At 40.8% G+C, this 27,381-nt stretch overlaps 2 protein-coding genes across 2 annotated transcripts in view; one reads left to right on the top strand and one right to left on the bottom strand.

The window, feature by feature from the left end:
* Positions 1–13,206, bottom strand: part of musk (muscle, skeletal, receptor tyrosine kinase) — a gene marked incomplete at both ends in the record, with an annotated part of 29,022 nt that extends 15,816 nt beyond the window's left edge. Inside the window, 9 exons of the mRNA XM_080046633.1 lie at positions 390–653; positions 2,376–2,382; positions 3,028–3,187; positions 5,497–5,621; positions 5,892–6,033; positions 6,183–6,310; positions 6,456–6,607; positions 6,984–7,110; positions 13,104–13,206. Of these exons, the coding sequence (XP_079902759.1) occupies positions 390–653; positions 2,376–2,382; positions 3,028–3,187; positions 5,497–5,621; positions 5,892–6,033; positions 6,183–6,310; positions 6,456–6,607; positions 6,984–7,110; positions 13,104–13,206 (1,208 nt within the window). The remainder of the gene's footprint in view (positions 1–389; positions 654–2,375; positions 2,383–3,027; positions 3,188–5,496; positions 5,622–5,891; positions 6,034–6,182; positions 6,311–6,455; positions 6,608–6,983; positions 7,111–13,103) is intronic.
* Positions 13,207–16,821: 3,615 nt separating this feature from the next.
* rassf6 (Ras association domain family member 6) lies at positions 16,822–26,370 on the top strand. The gene is made up of 11 exons (XM_080046180.1): positions 16,822–16,984; positions 20,660–20,739; positions 20,997–21,075; positions 21,713–21,873; positions 22,452–22,546; positions 23,028–23,227; positions 23,378–23,479; positions 23,991–24,042; positions 24,141–24,259; positions 25,608–25,705; positions 26,061–26,370. Exons 2-11 carry the CDS (start codon positions 20,681–20,683, stop codon positions 26,134–26,136), a joined length of 1,041 nt encoding a protein of 346 aa, XP_079902306.1. The 5' UTR covers positions 16,822–16,984; positions 20,660–20,680; the 3' UTR covers positions 26,137–26,370.
* Positions 26,371–27,381: the final 1,011 nt, after the last annotated feature.

The raw sequence follows: 27,381 nt of genomic DNA, 5'->3' as shown, positions 1-27,381 counted from the left end.
ACACACGCTCTCAAGTATTTGCATAAATGGTTATACGTGTGACAAGGAACAAACTAAATAAAGATGTTTCAAGGACAAAAAGGGACTAAAACCTTGGTGTTTGCCTTTTGATTTAATATTATATACAGTTAAAAGGTGCTACAATGAACAAAAAATATTCCGTGTTGTTTGAAAAGACGCAATGCATTGTGGGGGCGGTTGAGTATAGGAAAGGTAACAATGCGATCCATACACAAAATCTTCCCGGAAGTAAGTACTCATCCGGGCATTTCTCGCCTACACAAACTCGCATAGTACAACCGCAACATACTCAAATTGACGTCAACATTAGTATGATGAGTAGGACGCCTAGTTAGTATGGCTTTTCCAACACAGCCCATATCTATTACCTGCAGACAGGTTTGGGTGCGGGTCCTAGCCCTGAGGGGTTGCAGTCGGGGAAGGAGGAGTGGCAGAGCAGTGAGCGAATGGCGGGGCTACACATCCGGCTGAGCCCCTCCAGCTCTGTCCACCAGCTCTGGACCAGGTACTCCTGCATGTCCTCGGGGTCCGACAGGGAGGAGTTGAAGAAAACCAGCGAATCATCACGCAGGATGGAGCGGCACACGTCTCCGCGGTACGCGCTGCAGTAGCCCGCCACGCCCTTGTAGAGTCTGTGGCAAGAAGACAACACATAAATACACGCACTCTCGCAAACACATACATTTTTTTATATATACCAGCCTGCCTATTATTATTCAAAATATTGGTATTGAGGGAAAGCCCTAATCTTAACCTTAACCAGGCAGCGCTGCTTTGAAGACTCCGTTCGGGGCACAAAACACCAAACACTGACTGGAAGAAACCTATCTGGGCATTCAGTCATTTAAAGTTGATGTAAAGTTACTATTGACGGACCTTACTGGTGGGAAAATTCGTGGAAAATGAAAATAGAATGGGAAATGACTTTATTAACTACAGCAGTTCTCTCTCTATATATACATTTGTGAAGCTAACCATGTCCATCATCTGTAATAATATTGCCTGGACCAATTTGTAATGCGTATATTTGAGTTTTTGTTTGAACAGTGGGGAAAAGATGCTGACTGCAGGTCCCTTGAGCTATCTGTCTTCTAAGTTTGCTGACACTGGAGGTGTGTGTGTGTGTGTGTGTGTTAAAAAAAGAAGAAGAAATGCTCTACTACACGCATCAACCAAAAATATATTCTTTGAAATTATCCAGATGTTGATCATGGCATGGTTTGAGAAGGTTCATATAGGATTTCACTCTGTTGGCCTTTCATGCTGTCTCTAGATTGAACAGATCAGTCATACACTGCATTGAACCACTCCGTTTCCAACCCTGTCTGCCAGCTTGTTTCCCAACTCTCATGTCTGTTTCGTCTTTCAAGTGTGGACACGGCCCACATTTCTTATTGTCTGCCTCCTATCAATGCTTTTTTCTGTCTGTATTTCTGTCTGTCTGTCTGGAAGGCTTCACTCCACCTTCCTCCCTGCTTGCCTGTCTGCCTGTCTTGTCTGTCTGTTACAAACTCCAGATAATATGGCCTCTCTGGGACGTGTGGTGCTACGGCAGAGTTCAAGTCAAAGCATCAAACTTGAAGCGGACCTGTAAATCTATCAGTTCCCTTCATCCCTGCTGTGTTCTCACCAGGACTCTCTTGTGTCCACATCCTATAAATACAGTATACGCTCCAGATGTGCTCATGAGTTGGCCAATCACATACGATCAAACCATGAAGCTGTTTTTGTCTGTCTGTCTATGACCTGTGTAATTCACCGCTTGCTTCTTCTTTTATCCCTATATACCTCAGAAAAGAAATTCCCAATCAGGCTACTCCCAAGGCCCACATTTGGCTGTTCCTTTTTGTTTCTCTTTCTCCTATACTTTTCTCTCATTCTTCTCTCTCTCTCTCTCTCCACATGTCTTTTCTCCCTTTTTTTTAAAATCTTTGCCGTTACATATATAGTCCAGATGTGGTCACTTGGATTGTGTCGTGGTTCAGCAGAGTTCAAATTCAACTCACACCATATGGGTTGACTGAGAGAGAGAGAGAGAGAGAGAGAGAGAGAGAGAGAGAGAGAGAGAGAGAGAGACCGGCTCCCATTCATTTGGCAATGCCAGGGTTTATTGACGGAGCTGAAATGCATATTGTTTCATAGCCAAAGGAAGCCACAGCACTTAGTTTTCTTCAAACAGACAAAGGTTATGGCGCACGTTTAAAAAAAAACAGAGCGACTGTGTTATGTTTTACGATTCAATGTGGTTTAAATTGAGTAAAACACTTTATTTTCTTTCTTTCTTTCTTTTTTAACAAAATCACAAAAAAAAGAACATAGGCTATAGATAATAAAGCACAGACAGTTTCTCTTACCTCCACTCTATGGGGAAGTGGCAATATCCAGAAGATGCCGGTTGTAGAAACACGAGTAGCAGCAAAGGGGAGACGAGAGGTGGTAGACCGACGATTATTAAAGGAGGAAAAAAGACAAAAATCAGTCTGAGTAGGAAGAGAAAACCAACCATGGTGCTTCTATCACCAAACTCATAGCTATCTGTGAGGACAATGAGGGACACCCAGGTAGGTGGAGAGGGACAGTGTGTGTGTGTGTGCGTGCGTGCGTGTGTGTGTGTGTGTGTGTGTGTGTGCGTGCGTGCGTGCGTGCGTGCGTGTGTGTGTGTGTGTGTGTCTGTGCATGTCTGTGTGTGTCTGTGTGTGTGGTCTCACTGGTCTGGGATGGAGGAGGGGATGTGTGTGTTGTTTTTAGGTGACAGGGGTGTGTGCGCGAGTGTTGGCTGAAGTATTAGCCAAATTGGAGGGTGGGGTTGGGGGGTTGGATGACAACAAACAGCTGAAGACACACAAACTACCACAACGCATGCTAGTGGCAGCAAACACAAAGAAGATACAATGTCCTAATAACACACAGGCTTACGAGCTTCAAGTATCTGTGACTATTGAGTTGGAGTCAGTGTTTTGTATAACGTGCTATTTTGGTAAATTAAATCTGGTCAGTAGCTACTACCTGCGACTGCGACTTTTGCAGTTGCTTTGACGGTGTTGGCGCCGGCGTTGTGTCTGTTAGAGGCCAGGCAGGTATACAGGGCCGACCTCTGCACCGTCACTTTAAGAACGGACAGGATCACCTCTGCCGTCAATGTCTCTTCCACCGATGCCCCTGAGATCTGGAAAAAAACAAGGAAAAGATGAAGAGAAAAAGACAGCAGAAAAGTGTCACTCAAGTTATATTATTTGATATTTTATGATGGAAATAATGTCCCCTTAAGATGGATACATGTTGTTTTTGTCCACTATGGGGTCAGCAATAAAAGCTGAGAACACAACATTGACATACTGTTTGATACTATAAGGCTGTTATATGACTAATGTGTTGCATATTTAAACATGCAAGAGTGAAAGAGCAACATTAGCCCAGATTTAGAGTTGTGTTTCTGGGCTCCTAATACGTAAGTCTAATATTGACCTGTCTTTTGAGCTCTGGTGTTGATTTCCACCAATTTCTGTTGGGGCAATATATGACTCTTTAGCTGCTATAAGCTGCACTATATTCACTATATTAGCCTAGCTGCTAACTTTGTCTGTCTGTCTGTCTCTATTCTGCTTTTTCGTTACTTGGGTGGGCACCTCAATGACATACTGCAATCTGCAAAATGATATTGACGCGAAAACATTTTGCAGCATAGTGAGGAGAGCTAGAAAATGTCTCAGATCATATTATATCTCATCTCCCAGGTGTTGATAAAATTAAGTGTGTCAATCATTTACAAGATTTCAAAAAATCTCTGTGGTACATGTAACCAGATAAACTGTTATTGATGTTTCTAATTCCTGTTTGTCGCATATAAATGATATATATATATGTGTGTGTGTGTGTGTGTGTGTGTGTGTGTGTGTGTGTGTGTGTGTGTGTGTGTGTGTGTGTGTGTGTGTGTGTGTGTGTGTGTGTGTGCGCGTGTCTGTCTGGCTGTCTGTCTGTCTGTCTGTGAGTGTGTGTGTGTGTGTGTGTGTGTGTGTGTGTGTGTGTGTGTGTGTGTGTGTGTGTGTGTGTGTGTGTGTGTGTGTGTGTGTGTGTGTGTGTGTGTGTGTGTGTGTGTGTGTGTGTGTGTGTGTGTGTGTGTGTGTGTGTGTGTGTGTGTGTGTGTGTGTGTGTGTGTGGTGAAGGTGCTGATAACTGTCTGTGTCTATATTGGAAGCCTTGTCTGACACTGCCTGTTTTTAGGTCCGGCTCGAAATTTATGACCTCAGCAAGCTGCCAGAAGAGCAACTCACACAGTCATTTGAATTAGCACACACACACATTCACACATTATATACAGTCATTAGGGGCCCTGTAATCACATTGTAACTAGCACCCAAGGCTATTAAATAGCCAGACATTATGTGGTGTATGTCTGCCCGCAATGGCATGCTTAACAAATGTCTGCTGACTGGTTAAAAAAGAAGAGATATAGATCTAAATAAATTACTAAAGGCGTTCAATGTAATCTAATGTCCAGATAGTTTAAAAGAAAATTCACAATACAGTTCAGTAACCAAGCCAGTATAATTAGGTATAATTACTATGAGGTTTCCAGAAGGATCAATCAAAGCCAAGTAAATGCCCACATGGTTAACAACCCCAAACAAGAGACACCCAGTCTATATTCAGTTGTACTGTGATTAGAATATTCATTAGCGTGCAGCCTTATCTACAGTTATCTTTCTTTTTATGAGCTTGATACAGCTAAGCCCCTCTAACAGCTCTGTGAGACCAACTTAAGTGGCTGGGCTGTCGGGAACATCTAGACAACGTCTTTGGATTAATTGTCGGCAGTTAACGCAGACCATTCCACACCTTGAGACTGTAAGATCCTCTGTGTTTCTTTCCCTTGAAATAAAATAACCCAATTAAAGCTGATAACACTGTGTATCACAGGCTAAATGGAAAGCAATCTCTTCAATCCCCTGTCTTCATAATGAGAATTCCTTTGCTGTTTATATCACTGATCCCACAGCCAATCTTGGAGTGCATCGACTGCATGTGTGTGCGTGTGTGTGTGTGTGTGTGTGTGTGTGTCTTTGTGTGTGTGTGTGTGTGTGTGTGTGTGTGTGTGTGTGTGTGTGTGTGTGTGTGTGTGTCTCTTTGTGTGTGTGTGTTTGTGGGATAGAATAGAGAGAGAGACACGCATGGGGAGACAGATAGTGAGGAATGAGTGGTCATTTGTTGTATGTGTATACATTACAGCATACTGTGTGTCTATGTGTCTATGGATGTGTGTTCCAACTGTCCTGCATGGTTTCCCCATTTGTCCTTGCTCATGCACATGACTACACTGCTATGAAGTCATTTGCTTATATGATGTGATCCTAACTGTTTTGATTATTAAGCCAGTGGTCAATCCGCCCCCCCCCCCCCCCCCCCCACACACACACCTCCCTAAACACTTGCTTTCCCATACACACACAGAAACACAAGTTGAACCTGAACACTCACTGTATCACCATTTTCCAGCCAGGTGATGGTGGGGATGGGATTTCCTGTGGCGTTGCACTCCAGTGAAATCTGGCTGCCATACGCTACCCTCTTCTCCTTGGGAACCCGCAGGATCCGAGCTGGAGCTGAACGCACACACACACACACACACACACACACACACACACACACACACACAGATAACACACACACACATATAACACACACACACACGCACGCACACACACACACACAAACACAGTCGATGCACATACAAAAAGGTACACGTTAGACTCATTGTGCAACTTACAAAAAAGAGAATGAGTGGAGTATTCATGTTTGTTTGCGGTCACTTTAAGTACATACTGTATGTACATAACAATGCATAGAAAGTGAAGCCCCATCTAAATACATACCCTGTACCTCTATGGTGACAGGCTTTGAAAAGGCCAACCCAAAGCTATTCCTGGCCACACAGCGATACTGTCCCGCATCCTCCTTCTGTATGTTATGGATCTTCAATGCACCATAGTCAAGAATGGTGACACGGTCTGTGATCTGGGGGAAGAGGAATGCAAATAAAGAGTCTGGACCAATGACCATCAAACCAAAGCTAAATAAACCATAGGTCTTCATCTAGCTGGAACATTTCCAACAGCTTCCCATTGTTGTGGTATTGCGTTTGGGTTTTAAAAAGAAAAATATACCTTGATAAGCTCATCATCTTTGAGCCATGTGACATCGGGTTTGGGGTTGCCGAGAGTAACGCAGGGCAACACCGCTTTGGATTCAAGCAGAAGGGTTACGTTGGTAGGATGCCGTTTGATCTGTGGCTCTGATGAAGGCACAGACAAAGACAAAAACAAGAGAAGAGATGCAATGGTTTGGTTTGGTCTTTTGTTTTTTCAATGCAAGCACAGAGTAGAGAGTTATATATGGATTGAATAGACTCATACAAGTTTAAAAGAAAGCACGCATACTCATCTTGAGCTGCAGCGCTCCACAGCTCTTGGCCGGCTCTCCGATGCCGTTACTGGCCAGGCAGCAGTACTCTCCATTGTCCACCTCTTTGACATGAGGGACAATGAGCATCTGTCCCCGCTCCTTGGTGATGTACCGGTGGTCGTAGTACCTGGTGAGACAGAAAAAGGAGTTGAAGAAAAAAGAGTCTGATTGTGAGCAGAACGGACCAATGGTATTTGTTTAGTGTTTTTTCCATACTTTACCTTTAAATGTTATTGAAATATCAAGAGATTTACAAATGTACAAACTCAAACTTCATCAACAGAAAACTTGACAAAGCAATATGTACCCATTCCCCATTGGACCGTAAGGCCATGGGTTTAAACATCATAATACATAGAATATTAAGCATAGAAAACTCCACCCAAATGTACCTGAGTGAGAAACACTATACATGAAAACGAGTAACAATTTCAACACTATATTCCTTCATAAACCTGGAAGAATAGAATCCCATAGTTAAGATGTTTTGGGTGTGGGCTCACATTATCGGGTGGTTATTCTTGGTCCAAGATATTTCGGCAGGGGGACGGGACTCCACCTCACAGATGAAGGTGGCGTTGTGATCCTGTAGTATGTCCACTGTCTCCAATAAGGTGATGATACGAGGTGCTATAGGCGGTGAACACATACAAATAGAAAAACATTAAGACTTTCTTCACAAAATCAAGTAATCTCATGAAAAAAAAGGGCTTTATGGAATACAATTATGATAATATAATGCTATATAATGCTATCTTATTTTTTTTCACCATGTCACCAGAGAGAAACGTTGTATGATACTGGATGTGTTTGATTGAACAGGGGGATAACCTCTCGTATGCACACATTTTTGTAAGCAATCGAACATTGAGCGTTCTCTTTCTTTATAATGCACAACAGTCGCACTAAGGGGAAGTGTAAACAGCTGCATCTTTTCGGCCCAATTATTTGACATTCTTGGCATTCCTTTCTTAGATTCAGTCATCTGTTTCAGTCACTCGGCGTCCTGCTTTGACTGGTATTGCCTAATGAAACCAGATCAGAGTTGATGATCAGAGGTTTTGCTACAGCTTTTGACCCGAAAAGAGCGGAAGAAGGGATGACCTTGAGGGATTGAGAGAAAAAAGTGTGTTTATTCGATGAGATTACATCTGAAGAATTTGGGGGTTTTGCAACATCATACAAAAGTATTGAGAAAGAGAAGGAAAAACAAAGAGAATTTGAGGCAAGAGAGGGCACAACGGAATAGGAAGGACAGATGGTTGCACTCTCAAGTTTTGAGCTTCGTCGTTTGGCTTGTTTATTCATTAATTTTATACATGCAGAAGTTGAAGCGAGGACACCATTTTAATTTAGGGTTCAAGAACAGGCTCAATACCCCGGCACACACACAAACATACACGCTGTTCTCCGCTATCTCGCTTCAACAGATGGTCTGTGTTAAGAAGAAAAGTTGGGTAAATTACCAGTTCCATATACAAATTATTAGAACCATCTGCTCTTTAATCTTCATGTAAACCATGTGAAGATGTAATCAAAAATGTGTTTCATCCGAAACGGTCACCTTCAATCATAAGAGGCGAGTTGGAGAAGAGACCTGTGAGACCAGGATAAAAGGGAAAGTTTCTCAGTATCAAGAAGGTAGTCTGATATTTATTTGTTTGGTTGTTTAACTCAGAGCGAGTATATTGAGGAGGATAAAATGATAGGGGGAGTAAAAACAAAGAAAAGACATGTTGAAAAGAGAAAAAGGGATGGAAGGAGATAGTAGTAACGTGAGGGGGAGGGGGGTGGGGGTTGAGGCAGCCACTGTTTATACCTGGACTCAGTTCAGAGAGATGTGGGGCTTTGCTTTGAGCTTTTTTATGAACCAAAGAGAGGAAGAGGCAAAATAGAAAACACAGGAGAGAAATAAAGAAGCAACAGAGGACACGAGGGAAGGAATGGACAGAGAACAAGGGAAGAAAGGAGGATAAAGGACAAGATTTAAAGGATGTTGTGCTTGTTTTTTTATGTTCTATAACAGAGATTGCCCAATAACACAGCTGGAAACAAAAAAACAAACCCCCGTCCTTTTACCTCCAACCGGAGGTTACTGTGGCTCAAATCAACAGGTGGCTGGATAGAAAGCTACTGTAAATCCATGGAAAGTAATTTTAGTATGAAATCTGATGTCTAGCAATGGAAACGGATGGTAACAACTGTCTATTGCTCGGTGCAATTGTATTCAGGATCCCCAGAGGATGAATCCAAATCAATGTGGTAATCCCCTTAACAGCATGATTGACATTTTTTTGGCTTTTGGGTTGAGATCATTGGAACATGACGTTATACAACTGGCAGCAGTTTAGCGCGCCGTCGTGATCCTGAGCATTAGCATTACGCTAAAAGCCCTGCTGTGCCTAAGTATAGCCTCACTGAGCCGCTAGCAAAAGCTTCGGAACATTAGTCATGTTTCATCAAATGCGTTTTCGAAAATAATCTGGCACACTTCAATATTGACACAAAGATTTGTGGTGGGGGAGGGGGGGGTTACCACACATGTTGCTGATGTTGTTGCTCTTACTTAAAAATAGAGGTCACTGAAATAATTCCTCTTTCTTAGGGACCTTAAATGCAATTGTAATGTTGATTGTATTTTCAGCACAACTTCGGTTGTTGTGTGAGCCTCTAGCAGAACGTGTTTAGTTCCTCGCCATGTTTTTCTTATGTATGCCAATGGTTATGTCTGACCATATGGACAACATCTGAAGAGGGAAGGTTATACACTGTGGTTCGTGTTCAAACCACATGACTCATTATCTAGAGCAAACCAAAAGCCTCACCGGATTTGACCTTGTGAAAAGGTTTGTTTTATAAAATGCTGGTTTGGACACCAGAAGTAATACAGTTGTAGGTGAAGGCCTTCAGATGAGACCAGTTACAATGTGCCTCTACTGTATATGCAAACCAATTGAGAACAATTTGTACTTAACTTATACTTACTTTTTTGCACATGTCCAAACTGATAATATAAAATTGGTGGTGAGAAGGACAGAGTTGAAAACTTTTTTTTTTTTTGTAATGTCCTTCCCTTTACCAATATCTGGTAGGTCTGGGCATGAATGTCTTTGAAGATCCTCATACATTATATAACCAACAATAGAATGATCATGTTGGGCATTTTTCCAAAGCTATATCTAATTGTTGTGTTCTTACCTATTAGCTCCAAATGTTTTGAATTTAAAAATGTATTTAAAAAAATATTCCAAACGTAGCTGGGGCCTTTTCTTTGCAATTAATACAGTACATACTCACTCACACAATTCCAATGGCATCTTCTCTGTGTTCCATTTCCACCAGTATTCATTAGGTTTCCATCAACCTTTAAACTCAACATCGTTCTCATTAAAGTGGCCCCCCCTCAAGAGCATCTAACTTATAACATTCTTTGGATCCTTTGGTGATTGCTTTGATTTGCATTTTGTCCTCTAGGTTTTTTCCATACTTTGAGTCAAATTGTTAACAGTATTGGTCCCGACTGTTTCATCCAGACCAGATACATGTTTGTTTTCTTTGACTCTTTCGTTGTGGTCAAACCAGAGCAAACACGCAAAAAAGTTTAGGATTGTTCTCTTGGCATGTGAAGGGATCAAATGTCCTCAGGGGGAGTCCTCTTTGTAGTCATTCAGCTCATACAGAAATGCTGAGCGTCATCAACTGTGTTCTTTAAAGCTTTAGTGCGTAACTTTTTCATGTGAATGAATGTCTGTCACATTTAAGCCATTGCCAAATGAGTTGACACAAAGTTGATTAAACCTATGGGCTCCACAAAACTCTCTCTGTATGTCTCAGTATGGCTAGCGTTTACAACCTGGCGTCGCCTCCCAACACTGGCACAGGAGCTCAGATGTTTCAGTTGTTGATTCTACTGCAAAGAAACACCTGCAGGTATAGCAGAAGCTATACAATGCATGAGCGATCACCTTAGGCTTACCACATGTAGATGTGATGACAGTGTTGTTGTCATTTCTCAGACTTCCTTATTCCGGAAGTTACGCACTATAGCTTTAACCTTGTGTGCTTAGAAGCTTAAGTGGCTTTGATTTATCCCGCCAGAGCACACTTCACACAATGCCAGTTTACAGAATAGTTCACTGATTACATGGGACATCAATACAAGACATAATTATTTTAGACAGGAAATGTGGATTTCACATGGCTACATGTTTTCTGCATTAACCGAGGTGTAACATTGTTTGGGCTTGTGCTGTCACCAGTGTGTCAACCTCCCATGTATTTGTTTGCTCACACTCTTCTCAAATTAGATCCAACACAGCTAATAAAAGCCAGCTCAGCCTAGAAAAAGCACATGGAAGTGGTTGCTTTTGTGACATCCCTCTCAGCTTTGTCCAACTGACCCACGCCTTAAAACCACAAGAAGGAGCCAGTAATGAGGATGTAGTGCATTTTTTACCGCACTTGTCAATCCGGTGTTGCGAAACGTTTGTTTGCGACCGCAGCTTGTAAATCTGGGTTCAATCAAGTCACGGGGCGACGAAGCTTGATCTCCAAAAATTGAAACCCCGCTCATGTTTGGTTGCTTTATTTGAGTTGAGTGTAAAAAATCTTGACAAATAACTTTTGTTTTTACATGAAGTGTTTAACACTTTGGAAATAAGCCTATGTATTTGCTCGCATTCCTACAGTGAGATGAAGAGATTCAGTATGGGTCTCATGCCTTTAGCTTAGCTTACCTACGATATGAACACATGAGGCATGGGGAAAGAGCTAGCATGGCTCTGTCTAAGGAATAGTTGCCTCGGTGGACAGTCAGAAGATAAACTTTACAACGTCACCTAACACTCCTGTTCGCTTATTGTTTGTTTACCATTTTATGTTGCCAAGGAAACATGCTGGAAGGAAACCGCGCAGTGCGCACTGAATTACTCGCAAACATACACGTTTTGTTTTGTTGACCTCATGACAAGGTTTTGGCATACAAATGTTAGCCTAACTGTGTCCCAAGAGGCACACATGAACGTTAAGTGATGTAGCAAAGTTTACCTTCTGAATGTCGGCAAAGGCAGGCTAACGCTTCCCATTGAATACCATTATTTTTGCTAAGCTAATTAGCGATAAGCGCCCTTTACGCATTTCTTCCTCAAAATTGCAGGCTCAGTTAAAGGTATGTTTTATGTGGCCTTGTCTCTAGTCAGGAGTGAGGCAACAAGCTAAAAATAAAATGTGTTTTGAACTATTCCTTTAAAAACTATTTCTCATATACTAATGTCGGTGAATTTAAAAACTAAAAACCTTTGTTTTTTTATGCAGAATTTCGCTCTGATACAGTATACATTGCAAGATGAACGGTAATTAAAGCATGAATGTGTCCCAATCTTTACAAAGAACACAATCCATTATATTCACAAATTAAGGATATTGTAAATGTGTAGAAATGTATACACTAATTTATTGATTTCACCCTCTATGTCCAAGTCACTGCTGACAGGATGCCTCCAGTGATATGAACCAACATGTAAGATGCCACCCACATTGCTTTCAGCCTTCTAATCACTGACATATGACAAAGAGCACAAGTTGTCTGCCAAGCCTGCAGCCTCACACCATGCCAACGCAGCGTAGCTCAGCGGCTACTAGATCTCCCCTGGCAGAATGTGAGGGGCATCAACACCACCTGCTGCATGCATATACTGTACTGTACATCTGCACTCAGAAAACAACGTATTATATGTCTATGGGTTGCTCTGCAGGCCTTGGCGTGTGGCTTTAACATTGTGCCAGCATTTGATACGGTACCCATCTCACGTGTCCTCAAATTCTGAAGCCGAAGTTGAACTTGTTGTATAGTCCAACTTCTCTATGGCCCATGATGTCCAATTGTCATTAAAGTTGACAAAAGTTTTGTTTAAAGAGTTATATTATATGAAAACATACAATTAATATGGTATAGTGCCCCTTTAAAAAAATGAATGGACCAATATTGGGGAGGTTAATCTCGTGGAAATGTAACATATGAAAATATAAATACAGGCAGCAGAGGTCCCTACCACCTTTGCGAAACCCTGCAGATAGGATATGCCAGAGAGAGAAGGAAGGATATACATTAGGTCGCATTTACACTAGGTGGGCCTATAAACACCTTCTCCTTTTCCCTGCAGGATCTGGTGGAGAACAGTTGATCTCAGTGCTACGTATGAGCGGAAACACCACCTGTATTCTAAGCAATAGGCTTTACAGGAGGTGAAATACAGAAGCCAAACTCAAGGATGCTCTCTTAGTTATTTATGTTATTCCATACCTATCCATTGTTGTTGTTGACTGTGGTGATCTTTAGCCTACTAAGCTCATTACATACTCAAAACATCACGCGAAAGCACTATATTGCAGTTCCTATTTTCCTTTACTTTTTTTTATTTTCTTTGATGTTGCCTCTCCATTGCTTGATAATCATAATAAAACTAGTATATCTTACTAAGCACAAAGCAGCTTCTAATCTTATGTGAGTTAAATAAGATATACCAAAGTCATGTATCATTGTACTTGATGTTCTTTTGGACAAAGTGTGCTCATAAAGACACTCTCGAAAGCTTTGTGAGCCCAAGCATTGAAATGTCACGTACCTCTCTGTATCCCATAACTTGAGGTGACAAGAACCAGCAGAGAGAGGATCCATAAGACTGGTATGGTTTCCACAAACGTCTTCCTGGCTCTAGAATGATCCATGTCCACAAAGCTTTCAGACGGGATAGGTTGGTGGTTAGATTCCCATGGCAGGTAAAGAGACGCTGTTGTCGGTTCACTTGTCTTTCTTCAACGTGTGCGCCTGTGTGTGTCTTAGCCAGAGACGGCCATGAGCTCTGTGCTCAACATGGGCCGGCTATGTGTGTTGTGTGTGTGTGTGTGTGTGTGTGTGTGTGTGTGTGTGTGTGTGTGTGTGTGTGTGTGTGTGTGTGTGTGTGTGTGTGTGTGTGTGTGTGTGTGTGTGTACGTGTGTTCTGTGTGTGGTGGGTGTGTGTGTGTATTTTGTGACAGACGGTGACAGCTGCTAGCTGTCCTCCTGCACAGTCACTGAGGTTTTGGAGCCATGCGCAAAGAGAGAGTAATCTGCACTCAACAACAGTGTCAGCCCCAGTGTTTATAATTCATCGAACAACGGAACAGTCTGCATTCAAAGTTCATTGCAGTGCCATGTCGGACGAAATAAGTCACTTTTGTGTCACTGAGGACACACCAGAAACAAGAAATCATAACAACATGGTAAATATGTACGTATACCGTCTATAATACAAAGTTAACACACTACATACAAATCTACTTTTCATAACCATGCTGCACTTTCAGTTATTGTCAGAAATCTCCAATCCTCTTTGTACCCAATCTAGTCCAGGTTTGGACAGACTAGCCTACACAATCCTATTCTGTATAGGACACAAAGGGGACATACTAACTGTAAAGATACAGAGAATGGTCACATCATTACAATAAGACACAAGTCACCAGATAGGAGAACTTTCTAATACTTTAAAGTGCAAGAGTGTCAGAATATATTGCGAGTTATGTAAAGTAGGTCAATTCTACACAATACAATTTACAGCACATATATCTGTTTATTAGTTTAGCATGTAGGCAGCCTTATATGAAGATAAACAATATATGTATACATGCTGAAGAACACAGTATACATTTTTACAAGCAAACGTATGCACAGACATATTCCAGCTTGCTACTTAACATGTGTCTACAGCTAGATGTTGACACATGCATACACGCACGTACACACACACACACACGCGCGCGCGCGCACACACACACACACACACACACACACACACACACACACACACACACACACACACACACACACACACACACATACACACACACACACACACACACACACACACACACACACACACACACACACACACAGAGAGAGTCCAGGATGCAGCCTTTGTGTCCACCTGTTGCCTGCCAGCCTGTATGTCCTGTTTTATTTTAGGAAAGGAATGGCATTTCAGTCCATTCGCTCCTTGTCCAATCTGCTTTACATGGAGTCAACCATTGTCCCTCAGCAGGCACAGTTAGCAGGGCACATTGTTTTTTTTAGGAAAAACAGTGGTTTTGTATGTGTTATTTAAATGAGGTTAAACTGTTCCTTTAGTTTACAGCAACAAAAAAACGAAATTGATGCAGTTTTGATTATAGTTATGTACTACAGGATATGGCTGCCGTCTCATTGATCATGGTGGTGAGGTTGACATAAGTGATGTGATGCTGTTGCCTTCTTTTATGTCATAAAACGCAGCTGGGAGCTGGGATTTAATTCCAATAAAAAAGTGTGTTCTTTTTATTTTCCCTTGATATGTATTATTTGTATAAGGTACATTTGTTTGTCTCATCTGCATCTGCATCTTCATCTTCATATCCTCAGATTAAACAACATGCATATGTGATGTACATAACATAAGGCAAACTCACAACTGCGCATGCCTTGAGCAGTTATTTTATTGATGACACTGCGCACCACTAGGTGATGCTGTCATGCAGGGTTTGTACTGCATAGCAGAACAAGAGCATTTTTCTTTGGTTTAGGTGGGATTTTTTCTTCCAGTAAAGGCAACATACTACATGGGTAGGCTTTCTCCAACATGTCCAAGAAAGTGATGCCAGACTTAAATAAAGGAAATGACAGAGGCATTACTGGAATTACAGTGTCATACTACTCTGCCGGGCATCACTGATTCAGCAGGGTCATTCTCAACAACTCCTGTGCTGACACTCTGCCTCCCTCTGGTGGCACTCACATGAACTACTCCTTAATACGTTTGCAAATAAAAATAAAAAATTGTTCATATATCAAAGCTCCTGCTTCAGGGTGGATCCATGGTAAGGTTACTGTACATATTATTGGGACATTTTATTTGTATCGAGGTAAAACACTTTAGTACAATGTTTATGACACCATCCTCTGCTAAAGTTCCCTAATTAGGAAAGTGAAGCCACATTTGTAAAGCTGTAACTCACATTTTGAGGCAAACAAGTCAAACGAGTAAAGCAGAGCATCTTTAATACAAATGTTTACAACTCATGCACTTACTAATAGTCAGTGAACCCCCTGATAAGACTGCATTTAAATGAGCAGCTAATATGTGAAGGAATGTGTTGAAAATGAATCATTCTGCATGAGTTGTATTTTTAATCAATGTAATATTTATTTGCAAATAGTTAAGAGTAAAATAAGGAGGAATTTACCAGACAAAATGCATAACCATTTGATTTAGATTATTGTGTTTTTCCTAGCCATAAACTTAAAAATGAAGAGCTAACGTGTTTGTTCAAGAGTGGCTCCTCTGATTTTTAGCTTGGTTTCGTCAATTACTCAAAGAGACCTACCAGAGGATCTCAGGCTTGTATGTGGTAAGAAAGTTATAAATATAATCAGACATGCCTCATAGGCCATCATCAAAATTGCAGGTATAAAATAATGTTCTGGAAATGTTCTGACAACCAAGTTCAAGTGTGGATAAAAAGTAAGACATTTCCCCAATAAGGCTTAATGGTTAATATGTATGAGAAAGTTTGATTGACTAAAGTGTGTGAACCTATCACATTAACTTAAGTCCCACTAAAAGTCCTGTTTTGTTCTGGGAGTTGTATTTTAAAAACGTGTGTTATTGGGATCAAATGAGACATATTGGTTTGACAAACATCTCCATAAAATCTCTAAAAAATAGACAATGACATAGACTAACATAACCATTTTATGTTTATTCGAATTGGTCATAAGGGTTAGGCCACTTTCATCCTCTAAGTGTCAGTCTTTAAGCAAACTAATTGAACATTTGTGTTAATACTTGGCAAATGTACTAAAGTTAAACTACTGTTTGCAAAATCATTTCAGGGACAACACCTCATGCTTCACATACACCAACTTGAAATCCACATAGCATTACATTGTTTTCGGCTTGGTGAGATTTTCATGAGAAAAACCCTTCAAATAGGAAACAAACTGACAATACAAATTGTAGCCATATCTATTTTCTCTCTCTCTATCTCTCTCTCTCTCTCTTTATATCTGTATTTGTCTCTCTCTCTCTCTTGGCCCTAGACACACACACACACACACACACACACACAAACACACACACACACACACACACACACACACACACACACACACACACACACGCACACACACAAGCGCAAACCCACATACACACACAAAGCAGTAAGGCAAGTCATATCTGGTGTCAGTCAGCCCCTCCCTCTCAACTCTGTCTCAACGTGTCCTGCAATAATTAACCAGCTGCTTCAGTGTGCTACACAAGCTCACCTCCTACCACATGGACTGTACTCTGGACCTATTGACACACACATACACACGCAAACACACTCACAAATGCACACACACAGATACACACATTCACATACATACAAGGTACAAGACCTCAAGCATGGAGTGAAGCCGCTTCATGTGTCTGGAGACTGAAAGACTGGACAGGTAGGAGTGGATGTACATTTGATCATTTTTACTTTAGGCTTCAGTTTTTTTAAGTGCGCTTAGCAGTGAAAGTGAAACAACCAAACAATGCTACGTTTAGCTTAAAACAACTTTGAATAATACAGAATTTACCCGAATGTATTCATCGTCTGATGATATATGATAATGTTTTCTGTATTATGTGAATATAGTTTAAATTATATGCTGGAGCACCTACTGATTATGTCTGGCAATACTCTTTCATAAGAGTTATAAGAGTTTGTTATTGCCTAATAGGACACATGCAAAATGTGTCTATGCAGTGTAATACAGTAAATGCTTAGCAGAACTCAACAGAAGGACATCATTTCAACAGAGGGTAATATTCTAGCATTACAAATATACAGGTACAAATCTGTGCAAATTAGTCAGAAAGAGAAATGGTCATGTGATAGAAAACAGCACAGAGGGATAAACCAGTGGAGTGAGGGAGAGAGAGAGAGAGAGAGAGAGAGAGAGAGAGAGGCAGGCAGCTGGAGGGGGTGTGACACACACAGGACGGGAAGAAAGGGATAAACTGGGTGTGTCATGGTGTACCTTGGCTTCTTTCCCGCTGGCTACGTTTTTCCCGCACCCAGTTTCAAACACAGTGCACCCTCCGTATGCCACAGCAATTCATAGTGACTACTGGGATTGCTGTATTCACGTATAGTGCCTCTCTTAATGTGGGCTTTCAATACATCCTACAATGATTTTAACATCCATCTGAAGACCCACAAATTGGACCCTTAGGTGTAGACTTCTTTTGAAATGTATAAGAAGAAGAAAATAAATATATATAAACCACACAATCTCTCCATTTGTAGTCCAACCAAAGAAGTGGTTTTCTAGTAAGCCGCGTGGGGTCAGAGTGTAGACTTTTGGTCTTTTTCATCATGTTTCCACTTCCCCGGCAGCAGTTGGGCACTGTTGCAAGTAAAACCTAAATTCCTATATCAAATCCTCACTAGTAGTAAAGTGGAACTCCACTGTGGTTGACTGAATAGGAGGAAGTGGCTGTGATAGATGATGAGTATATGATTGAACTTTGTTAGTTTTAGTGGACTGTCTTGTATCTATAAACCCTAGCACCTTATTGACTTTGCAATGTTGGCCATTTGTCAGTAGTTCTCCTTTATTGTTGACTTTGCTTTGACTTTGACCTGCTTTTGATTCATAGATCACACACATACACACAAACACACACAGTGAATGGATGTATTTGCTCCGGGGGGGGGGGGGGGGGGGGGGGACTTCAAGTGTGCATGCTGAAGCATGAAATGCACTCAATGAAGCGCTTGCATCAGCTCAAGTTAGAGATAAAAGTTGTGAATCTTTGGACCAAAAACAGTCCTTTCGAAATCACCTAGTACTGCGGCCGCCGTGCTTTAAAGTTTACAGTATGTATTTTATCTGAGGTAATGTTTCAATCTTCATCTGGCCTTCATACACAAACCTGCACATGCCTGAGTAGTCACTGTGCAAAACCTGCATTCAGATGGTGTTGATTATGTGCTAATTAGCATGTGAAATCTATAGGATAGATCTATTGACATAGCATGCAATATAACTAGGGCTGTCAAATTAACGCATTAATTTCAATTAATTAATCACAGAAAAATTAACACGATTAAAAAAATTAACACAGATTAATCGCACGTCTATATTGCCCTTTGACCCGGTGCAAAAGTGGTGCGCAGCTGCACCTGTAGCTTGCGGACACAGCCCTCACGGGTAAAAGAGAGAAAAGTAAAGAGAGAAGCAGGGGAAAGGGGCCTAGGGCTCTATGGACGGTTTATGGGATGCTTCGGGCAAATAAGCATGAAGGTAGGAAGACATCTTACTTTATTCTCTGCAGTGTCTGTGCATTATTGATTTAGTGGGTGCAACAATGTAGATTCAAAACAGTAGCCTATCTCTCAATCTTCCTCCGTGTGTCTCAATTTTGTTTGCTAGCTGTCTCGTCTCCCGCATAAACGGACACCCGCCCCGTGTGTGTGTGTATATGTGTGTGTGGTGTGGTGTGGTGTGTGTGTGTGTGTGTGGGTCAATATTTTTGCCTATTAGTACGACGATGGTGAATTAGTCGGCATCGGCTATGCGCATCTTTTGCAGTGCAGCGCTGTCTGTTGTGGGAGACGGACATTCGTCATTTAGTCTGCTTGTTTTTTTGAGAAAATTCGGCGCTAGTTCCTAATTTTATTTCATGTAGAAACCTGGCTGAGAGGAGGAGACAGAAGTTACGAGAGACGGAGAGCGAGAGAGAGAGAGAGAGAGAGAGAAACAAACTGTAGTAGGCTATACAGCTGTTTATAAACAGGTATAAAAGTGTCATATAAGTATGCGATTAATTTAGATGAATTAATCACAGAGCCTGTAATTAATTAGATAAAACATTTTAATCGCTTGACAGCCCTAAATATAACATGTGACAGAGCACATATAGGCACATGTTTTTTTTGCGACATGCGAAAAAATTATAGTTCACATGTTTTGCTAAATATCAGTATACAGCCATTTTTAGAAAAGATAAAGATGTTTTTTCCTGCATTTTTCCCTATAACAATTGCATGAACAGTGGCCTCCTTTCTCTTTCAGAATGTGTTCTTTCCGGTGTAAAATGGTTTTGGTCCCTCTTTAACATGAGTGAGCCGTCAATCTGAGCAGAGAGGGTTGGGGGTGCATGGATGACAACTTCCGAATACCTGAAATAGTTCTTACCGGCAAAACAGGCTGAGACAGAGGTATGGGTGGAAAAAGAGTGAAAAAAAAATGGAAAAATAGGACAGGCTGCTGCTTTCAGACCGCTCTATCATTCACGGTGATTCAGAAGAACAGAGGATAGAGAGAAGAAAGGCCATACATTTTTAAAGAGAGAGAGAGAGAGAGAGAGAACAGCCACGTGGCTATTCCAACAATCTGTTTTCACAGGCACAGGCTTCAATGTATCCGACCGACCAATGAATAAACAAACGGCTGTGGGTCTACACTGTCATCACTGGTTACTGGGCGGAGTACTGTTATTAAATCTCTTGGAGACAAGAGCACACAAAAAAGAAAGTGGAAGAGTGAAGGCACGGCTGTACAGAGAGAGAGAGAGAGAAAGAGGGGATAAATATAACACAAATGCTTCAGAGACAGAGGGAGAGAAAGAGAGAGAGAGAAAGAGAGGAAAGGGATATTTAAAGCACAGAAGGAATAGAACAGACACAGACAAAGAAACAGAGTCAAGAGGAGAGCGCTGATTTGCCATGCTAGAGAAGGTAAGACTCTTAATTGTGTTGTTTATTTTGGAAAGGAGTGGTTGTGCAAGTGCAATAGTGCAGCTCATTTACTGTGCAACTCCCTGGGCTTGCTCCGTGTTGACATAATTGCAGGGGGGGGGGGGGTCGTGTGCGTCTTTATTTAGGAAGCTTGTAACACCACGCACAGAGGTGGCATTCAACAAGTTGGAATCCTCTTGTGTTTTGAAGTGCTCCGACTATACTTGGCTTTGCGCTTGTGCCAGCGCCTATGGTGCGATTATAATTACACAAGCTGCATGCTGTTATATAATTGATTTGTTTGACTTGTTCTTTTATTGTTCTCTCTCTCTCTCTCTCTCTCTCTCTCTCTCTCTCTCTCTCTCTCTCTCTCTCTCTCTCTCTCTCTCTGCAGTTATAGTTGATCCAACCAGAGATGAATAAAGCAGCTCTCCTCCCAGTGATCCAGGCCGGGGACGGGAGGGCACTGTCAAGGTGGGTCACTTGCATAGGGGCGTATACTACAGCATAATGTAAATATAGATACTATAGTTATAAGCACACTTGAATGTTTGCCTTGTAATCCCTTGAACAGACATATTATGTAACAATAATAAGTCAAATAACCATATTTGGAGCATGATTACAAAAACATCAGGGTTGCTTCACTAGTGTGGTGCTGCTCTGGCCTGTGTCATGGTCTGAAAAAATGCCATCCATTTAGTCATGCATAGCTGTCCTGTCCATTTCAGAGCAGAGTTCCTCTCGCTGTTGACAACCTACAACTGCTTCCTAAAGGACCAGACCCAACTGCACCTCAGCTACTCTCAGGTATATGCTTGATTTATATACTGCAGTTAGTCACCGCTAAGTATCATGGGAGATTGAGTATTAGTAACTGAAGAATACGCTTCTGGAAAAGTGCATGTCCACATATACTGTGAGAAGTATCTTCAATCTCTAAGTAGTACTCTCTCTCTGAGGACATAGTTATCAGCAATTCCATATCTGCTTTTGAATTTGGTACATAATGCTTTAGCTTCTTAAAGGAGAAGTAAGTGATATGGTCCTTTTAGCTAACTTCCTGTCAGTGACTGTTAGCAGTTAGCAGTCCCCTCTCTCGTCCCTACGTCCCCACCACATGAACACACAGCCGTCTTCGTCAGATAGTGCCGCGATGGAGAGCAGCGAGTCATCGTTCACTGGCAAAGAGACCCGCCTCTTTATAGCGCTCTGTCTCCTGATTGGATAAAAACGAGCGGAGATACTCAAAATTGTATCTGGCAATTTGTGCAAAGCTGAATGACTGGGAGACCTTTGTTATGAACTGTGCATATGTTTAAGTGATTGCTGTATGAATATAGAGTGATCTAACACATATATTACCAACAAAAAAAAGATAATTTACCTCTCCTTTAATTGACTGGTGCTAATTATATAGGTGTGTGTTGGTCTGCCTCATTAACAGGTGGGTGATGGAGAGGTGGTGGTGGAAGGCTTCCTGAATATATCATGGGGCGTACGCAGACTGATCAGGCTGAAGATACAGGACAATAAACAGATGCTTCCCTTTGCTCCTCTGGTCTCATCTGACCCCACCAGTCCAGTCAGCCCCATAGGAGACAAGAGGTCATTCTTTTTTCAGATTTTCGATCGTATATTTTTGGTTTATTCTATTTATTATTTTGGAATTACAAAAAATAACCAATTTAAACAAATTATCTTAAATATACGAAACTATCTACCTCTCAATTGATCTCTGGGGTATACATAAAGGCTAAATAAAATAAATAAAAAACAAGTCACATACATTACAAAATGTGATTTTGAGCTTCAGAACCTTTTCTTTCACAAGCCTAAGCGGCCAAGCCTATCTGGCAAATCAACCTCATGCCTGTTACAAGAAAGGGCGGGGGTTTATTTAGCATTGGCAAATGGAAATATTCATTCTTAACATGATGTTAATTTGTTAAAACATTTGATTTTAAGAACAACCCATGCTAAGAAAAGCACTTCTATATAGATTGTGGGCTACTTCACGGGTCATTATTGTTCAAGCTCTATCTCATATACCCAAATACGTATTAGCTTTTGAGTGTTATGTCTGAAATAAATCTCTGTCTCTCTTTGTGTGTTTCTCTCTCTCTCTCTCTCTCTCTCTCTCTCTCTCTCTCTCTCTCTCTCTCTCTCTCTCTCTCTCTCTGCAGGGGCATGACACGGTGGGGGGAATATGTCGACCTTCACCAGATAGATGAGATGGCCGAGACACAACAGGACACAGTTATCAACAATCCTTTAACAGGTTGTTGTTTTTTCTTTAGTTCTATGTTACAAAGTTCTCATTATTGCATAGTATTGTTGCACATTGTATGTAGATTGTTTCAATGACCCTCACTCAAATCCTGATAGACAGAGCAATTTAGATAGAGTTTTAGGTTGTATCAAACCTCACAAACAAAATTGCTTTTGTCTGTGTAGTTCCCCCCCCCCCCCCCCCCCCCCCACACACACACACACACACACACATACACACATACACATGCATACATTCAAGTCCTGGATACCTGCCCAAACCATAAACACTACTTGCCTAGGACTTACCTTAACCTTAACCTTAACCTTAACCTTAACCTTAACCTTAACCTTAACCTTAAGTCTACCCTCACCTTTAAGCAAGTCAATGACATTATTACCTTAAGGGGACTTCCATTTTGTCCCCAAAAGGAAGGTACGTCCCCACAATATCAAACAGTGTTTGTATACTCCCTATCTCCTCTTTAAAGGCCCGGGTGTGTATGAGACGAGCACACTGCGCCCTGTGAGGCAAAAGAGTGCAGAGGAAGAGGCGGAGTCTAACCTGTTCCGCTGCATGAGCGACGCCTCATTGGTCAAGAGGAGGAGGGGGCGGGGCAAGTCGGCAGCACAGAGAGAGAAAGAAAGACAACATCGCTTCTCCATCAACGGACACTTCTACAACTACAAGGTGGGTTTATTTCTGCTCAAATTCCCCCCCTCATCATGTTATCATTATTTTCAGTTGTCTCACTGTTATCATTCTTTTCCCCATCCTCTTTTGTCCCTCCCTGCCATCTGTTACTGTCAGCTCACCCGTCTCTCCTTGTCCTCTATACAGACCTCTGTCTTCACTCCATCCTTCGGTACTCCGACTAAAGTTCGCATCACCAGCAGGATGACCACGAACCAGGTCATCGAACAGCTGCTACACAAGTTCAAGGTGAGCTTCTGTGATTTAGTCACTGAAATTCAACAGTCACCCACTGGTGTTGTATTGATTTTGCATCTGGTTTAAATGTAGACTCAAAGTGGACATTCATTCAGGATTGAACCCTGTATGTTATGCATACTATTAACTAGGCTTTTCATGATGAGAAAATAAAAAAATACACAGCAGCATTGAAAGGTACAGGGAGCTGATTTCCCAAAACAAAATTTGACAGGGGTAATACTCAAAACACAAACCTAAATTAGAGGTCACCAGCATTGTATTACTGTGTAAGCACACTCATTCAAGCATTATTCTGAGGTTCAAATCCATAGTACTTTACTTGACTATTTCCCATTTCATGCAACTTTACACAATTTAGCATTGTGGGTTAAGAACATTGCTCTGTTGCATGAATATACACTGTAAGTATATACTGTACATTTTTCTGTGAGCTAATGACAAGTGGAAATTCTCACAAGACAGCAACATTACAAAATGTCTTGTGTGTTCCTCCTTGCAGATAGAGAACGATCCACAGGAGTTTGCGCTGTACTGTGTTCACCAGAGTGGAGGTATGTTTGATTTGTTCCTCCACAGTTACTCACTCAATGACATACTAAGAAGTAATGTAAGACAACAGAATGACACTGATCACTGATCTGTTCTCTAGAAAAGAAGAAACTCAGTAACCGAGACCAGCCCCTATGGGAGCGCGTACTACAGGGGCCCTCCGATGACATCATGAGGATCTTTTTGATGGACATGGACGAAGAGGAAGTCAGCGATGATGTGAGTCATCTAGCCCCGCCCCTTTTGGAGGGGATGACATAGATCTATACCAGTTATTGGAAACATATGACCTCATTAAAACACATTGAATCCAGGTATGCCAGTTTAGCCTCTAGCAGTCTACACAGATCAATTCTTCACGATCGAGAATACTGTTATTTGATGTTACACACACTCTGGAATTTAAATGAATGCCTCTTGATGTACACATGGGAGTCATCAAAATACTTCTTGGGTAGCTACTGTGTATGTGGATAGAAGAAAAGAAAACCAAATGTTAGGAAATAAGGGGTTAATAGTGTTGTGTTTAAGAGGGGCTTAGAAATATGTTATCCTTTTAGGGTTTTTATTTTAAATATTGTTTTACTGAGTACTTGTTTAATAATTTCAGGACACAATAGAAATATAACGGGGTAAGGGAGGGATAATGGGTCCCTAATAATGAATGTAACTATTTATATTGTAATGTCTTATATGATTAAGATAAAATGTATGGAAAATGTAAAATATTGTTAAAATGGAGTACTTTATGTTATAGATATATTCTGAATGTTTAATTTTTTTTAAACATTTTTAGATGATTGTGGTTTGTTGGTTAACAAGATGGGTGTGCCTTTATAGTTACAGTATAACCGTAAAATAGTTTATAGTTATATCTATAAAAAGTTCCTATTTTATAGGCTGTGTTTATACTAGGCTAGTTAAGCGAAGTTACGAGGCATATTACATTTTATTATAAAGTTGCACAATGTGTAAGTAGTTTGACTCCTTCGTGACGAAGCTATGTTGAAAGGACATACTGTCTGGCCTAAGTGTGCTCGTACTCTGTTTGCACATTGTTATAATTCAATATGTACTGGGTCATTTAAAAAGCACCTGTTTAAGTCGTAGGTCTCCCTAAACAACATATGTGTTACCCCCTTGTTCCTGTACTTCTTACCGTGTACCTATAGTATGCATATTCAAAATATTAATATGAATTTAACTCGCAACCACTGGCCTGTAATCAAAGGCTTTACACGAGAAACACCTCCTTGACGGATAGATACTAAAAATGGAGGCCTGTTTAATGTGTATTGACCCTCTAGTGAAGTAAACACATATGTACGTGAGAAAACATGATATATTGGAATCCGAATTGAGGAGAGTCTGTTGATGTATTGAAAGCAGTGCCAATCAAAAGTTATTATAGAAACAGAAAATATATACATTAAGGTTTATTATAAGTAGCCATTCAATGGTGGGTGTTACAGTATGGGGTTGTCTGTTGTTTTAGTCAAGTCTCTTCTGTTTACATTAAGCTCTATATTAATCATAATTAACAATTATACTCTCCTCTCCTTCTCAGGTGGCTCAGTATCTGAACTTGGAGCTTCCTATCCTGGAGCACGTCCTGCTGAAACTCAGAGAGGAGGAAAACAGAGCCATACAGAGGGTCGTTAGCAAGTCAGTACATTGTCTTTCACATACGTCAATAAAAGATGTCAGGAGTTGCCTTATAATTATAATTTGACCATCATTTGTATACAGAGGCATAGGGAAATATTTACTGTCAGAGTATTGCTTTAATTCTCCTACACAACTGCTGAAAGCTGTGGATAGACTAGTTTCATTTTAGAGTGAGTGAAACACAAAAATCCTTGTAGTTACACTTCTAAAGCAGGTGATGGCGCCAATACTTTACATGACCTACTGATTTGCTGTTACTCATTGTGTTTGTATACGTATATGTTTTTGTATGTGTGCGCGTGTGTGTGTGTGTGTGTGTGTGTGTGTGTGTGTGTGTGTGTGTGTTTGTCAGGTACCACCACCATCACAGGCTACTGTCCAACATGCTGAACTGTAAGACGTCACCTCACATTGAGACCAGCGTCTGACCACTGATGTATCACCCACACAGGACCAGTCATTCACCACAGCCCCATTTTAAAGGAACAGTTCAACATTTTACATGTTTAGCTTTTTTTGCTTTTTGCCCCTGTTTATTATCTAGGTTTTATTTTTTTAATCTGTAAAATAAGCGCCAAATAAACTGGTAAGATGTTGTTGTAAATACCTGTAAATCAGTATTTTGTGTTCAATAATAAATGTAAGTTGTGGGACCAGCAAGACCTCTTGTTTGTGATCTCTGTTTGTGGAGTGTGCCAATGGAATAAAAAAAAAAACGTGAACGAATGTATTACAGTTAACACAATTTAAATGAACATTATTTAATTAAAACGTAGTAGGAAAACAATGGCTTCCAACATTGATACTTTTGATGTACTTCTTAGTATGTTTTTTGATATTCAGGTTAAATGGTGCCAAGAAATGGAATTAGGTTTCCTTTTTTCGCACAAATAAACATATATGAAGTGTGTCAGTGTGCATACAAGTGGAAAGCTCTGTTTGTGGTTATTAGTCATCCTAATAGAATAAATAAAGATGTGGTGTATAGTGAACAGTTCTGCCTGACCTGATTAGTGGCAGACTTTAGACTTTCTAAACCCTTGCCAGCCCACCAGACAGCCTCATATTACCCAGGAGTGAGTGAGCGTAATTTTCCTCTCACATAATGAATGGCCAAATGAGAATAAGTGGTAGCTGGTTGTTTTGTAGAAGGATAGAGTTTCCATGCCATTTCTGCCAAGGAACCAAAAATAAGTATGCTTTTTAGAAAATGGAAAAGAGTGAGGCATGGCAACGCTTTGCTGTTTGAGCTGTAGGGGGAGATCTACAGATGTTGGGTTGGGTGATCCCTGTCCTAAAAGAAAGTTCCATGTCATTATTTTACCGAAATACTACACAACAACATTACATTTTCTTTATCAACTCTGCTTTATTGTTAAGTTGAGGAAGGATATTGTGTTATACTTAAATGAAACTGTATGTATCATACCAAGTAGAAAATATAGTATTAGTGTGTAAAATACTAATTAGCAATGAGTAAGTGTATGTTAAACTACCATTGTTCTAACATAAATTATCATGGATAATTTTGAGCTTTGAGAAAGTTATTTCTTTTTTTGGGATCCACACCCTTGAAGTATTTATACAACTTTCAACCTTAACATAAAAACTGCTCATGATCAGTTTGTGTCTCTTCAGGCTCGACAACATGTGGAAGGTAAACTGACCTTTCT

Source organism: Ammodytes marinus (genome assembly GCF_949987685.1).
Source record: "Ammodytes marinus genome assembly, chromosome: 18".
Classification (NCBI taxonomy): Eukaryota; Metazoa; Chordata; class Actinopteri; order Uranoscopiformes; family Ammodytidae; genus Ammodytes; species Ammodytes marinus.
This window is presented reverse-complemented; position numbering and strand designations above follow the sequence as displayed.